This window comes from Olea europaea, chromosome 11 (genome assembly GCF_002742605.1).
Source record: "Olea europaea var. sylvestris chromosome 11, O_europaea_v1, whole genome shotgun sequence".
NCBI classification, from domain to species: domain Eukaryota; kingdom Viridiplantae; phylum Streptophyta; class Magnoliopsida; order Lamiales; family Oleaceae; genus Olea; species Olea europaea.
The window spans coordinates 11,739,705-11,741,468 of NC_036247.1; the positions used below are offsets into that span (position 1 = coordinate 11,739,705).

The window sequence follows — 1,764 nt, forward strand, 5'->3', positions numbered from 1 at the left end:
GGTTAATTGGAGGAGATTTTGAATTTAACTGGTTCAAGAAAGTTTAAATTATACAGGTTGATAAAGCAGCTCCTCCTCTATGTCCTGAAAGGCAATGGAGATAGGCGAAGAGCCAATGCTGCACCTTGCCAGTATCTGTTGGTTCTACTCGTACAGAGGACGGTACATCAAATTATGTATGCCAACCGCGATCATGCTAATGATCATGTAGAACAACATTTGAAAACTGTCCTCAGAAAACCTCTCGTCACTATAGAAAATTGTTCTGCTAAGGGCTACTGGTGAACTTTGAGTTGTGTGGAGCCATCATCATTGCTGAAGGAACAGAGGCTCATCAGGTGTTGTTTAAGGGAAAAGTATCGGTTGTTGACATCACTTTGAGAAATGGCGTCGCAAGTAAAATAGCATTTTCAGCCAGCAAAAACTGTGCCCAATATAACTCGCATATTTAGGGAGAACGATCTTTCAGTCGACCGAGCTGAGGTCACAATCAGCCCCTTCGGCTTCTTTCTTTGGTCCTCCAATGGGTCACAGTCGAGTGACCCACATAAGATCCTGTAATCCTCCTTGAGTTACAGTCATATACTCGCATAATCTCACTACTTGTTTGGAAGTGCTTATAAGAAACTTCTTTTGACAGGATAGCATCAAGAGTCATGCTGCCAAAAGAAAGGCTCCTTACAAGGAGAATTTTGGGATCAAATTAGAGCATGTTTGTGTGGACTTGTAAGCTGGCATATTTTACTTGTGAGGAGGAGAGAAAAAGTCCGTAGAGACAATAATTAGCAAAAACGTATGAATACCCATTGCCATCTTATTATGTGCATGCTAAAGAGCATCGCCATAAAAGTACAAACACTAGTTGTAGCTCGCTTTAAGACATCTCTCGAAATACAGAAACTACAAGAAACTTGCCGAACAAAGCCTCACGACATAGACAGCCTCTATATCAGGAGCAAGCCCATAATAATTTGAAGGGCAAATGAAAATCCCTACACCGAGAATATTAGAAACCTGCTATTCCCACCTTAAACCACTGGAAGTTCACCACAATCACTTATGACAACCCTCTTTCTAGGACGATCACCTCTGTCTGTCTCCTGTGACTCAACCAGCTTAACAACATCCATGCCCTCCAGAACTTGTCCGAACACCACATGCCTCTGGTCCAGCCATGGTGTCTGTAATTCATCCCACAGAAATACTCGTAAAATAGTAAAATACACATCAATGCACATTTTTGTCACATAACAGTCTCGTTAGCGCCATATAACTGCTTCTTTGAGTGCCCAAAACATTGTGGATTGTTCAGTATACTTTCCTATTCAGTTTCAATAACTTGAGAAGTCAGAAAGAGGGAAAATTTATTTCTCCTTTTAATTTTTCAATTGGCAATGTGACTTTTTATCTTTAGAAATCCAGAGAAAGCTGGTTATATTTTTCCTTGCAAGAATAAGAAATGAAGAAGACATATTTATAGGTAGTTTCCCCACCTTAACTCGACCACCTATTTTGGTACTTGCCTCAGAAATCACCAAAATGTTATTATCTTTGATTTAGTGCTATAAATTGATTTTATTTGAAAATGCTAAATACCTTAACAGTGCAAATGAAAAATTGGCTTCCATTGGTATCAGGGCCTGCATTTGCCATGCTAAGAACTCCAGGTCCAGTATGAGCCACTGCAAATATCAAATGCATTTCACTTGATACTATGAAGAACTTAGAGTAAAAGAATAACTAAAAGGAGAGGGGGGGAAAAAA

The 1,764-nt window shown here is 39.6% G+C and overlaps 1 protein-coding gene across 1 annotated transcript in view; it reads right to left on the minus strand.

Annotated features, from left to right (window-relative positions):
• Positions 1 to 782: 782 nt before the first annotated feature.
• Positions 783 to 1,764, minus strand: part of LOC111404465 (photosynthetic NDH subunit of lumenal location 5, chloroplastic-like) — a 4,452-nt gene continuing 3,470 nt past the window's right edge. Inside the window, exons 6-7 of the mRNA XM_023033268.1 lie at positions 1,597 to 1,740; positions 783 to 1,181 (exon numbers count right to left, since the gene is read on the minus strand). Of these exons, the coding sequence (XP_022889036.1) occupies positions 1,029 to 1,181; positions 1,597 to 1,740 (297 nt within the window). The 3' untranslated portion in view covers positions 783 to 1,028. The remainder of the gene's footprint in view (positions 1,182 to 1,596; positions 1,741 to 1,764) is intronic.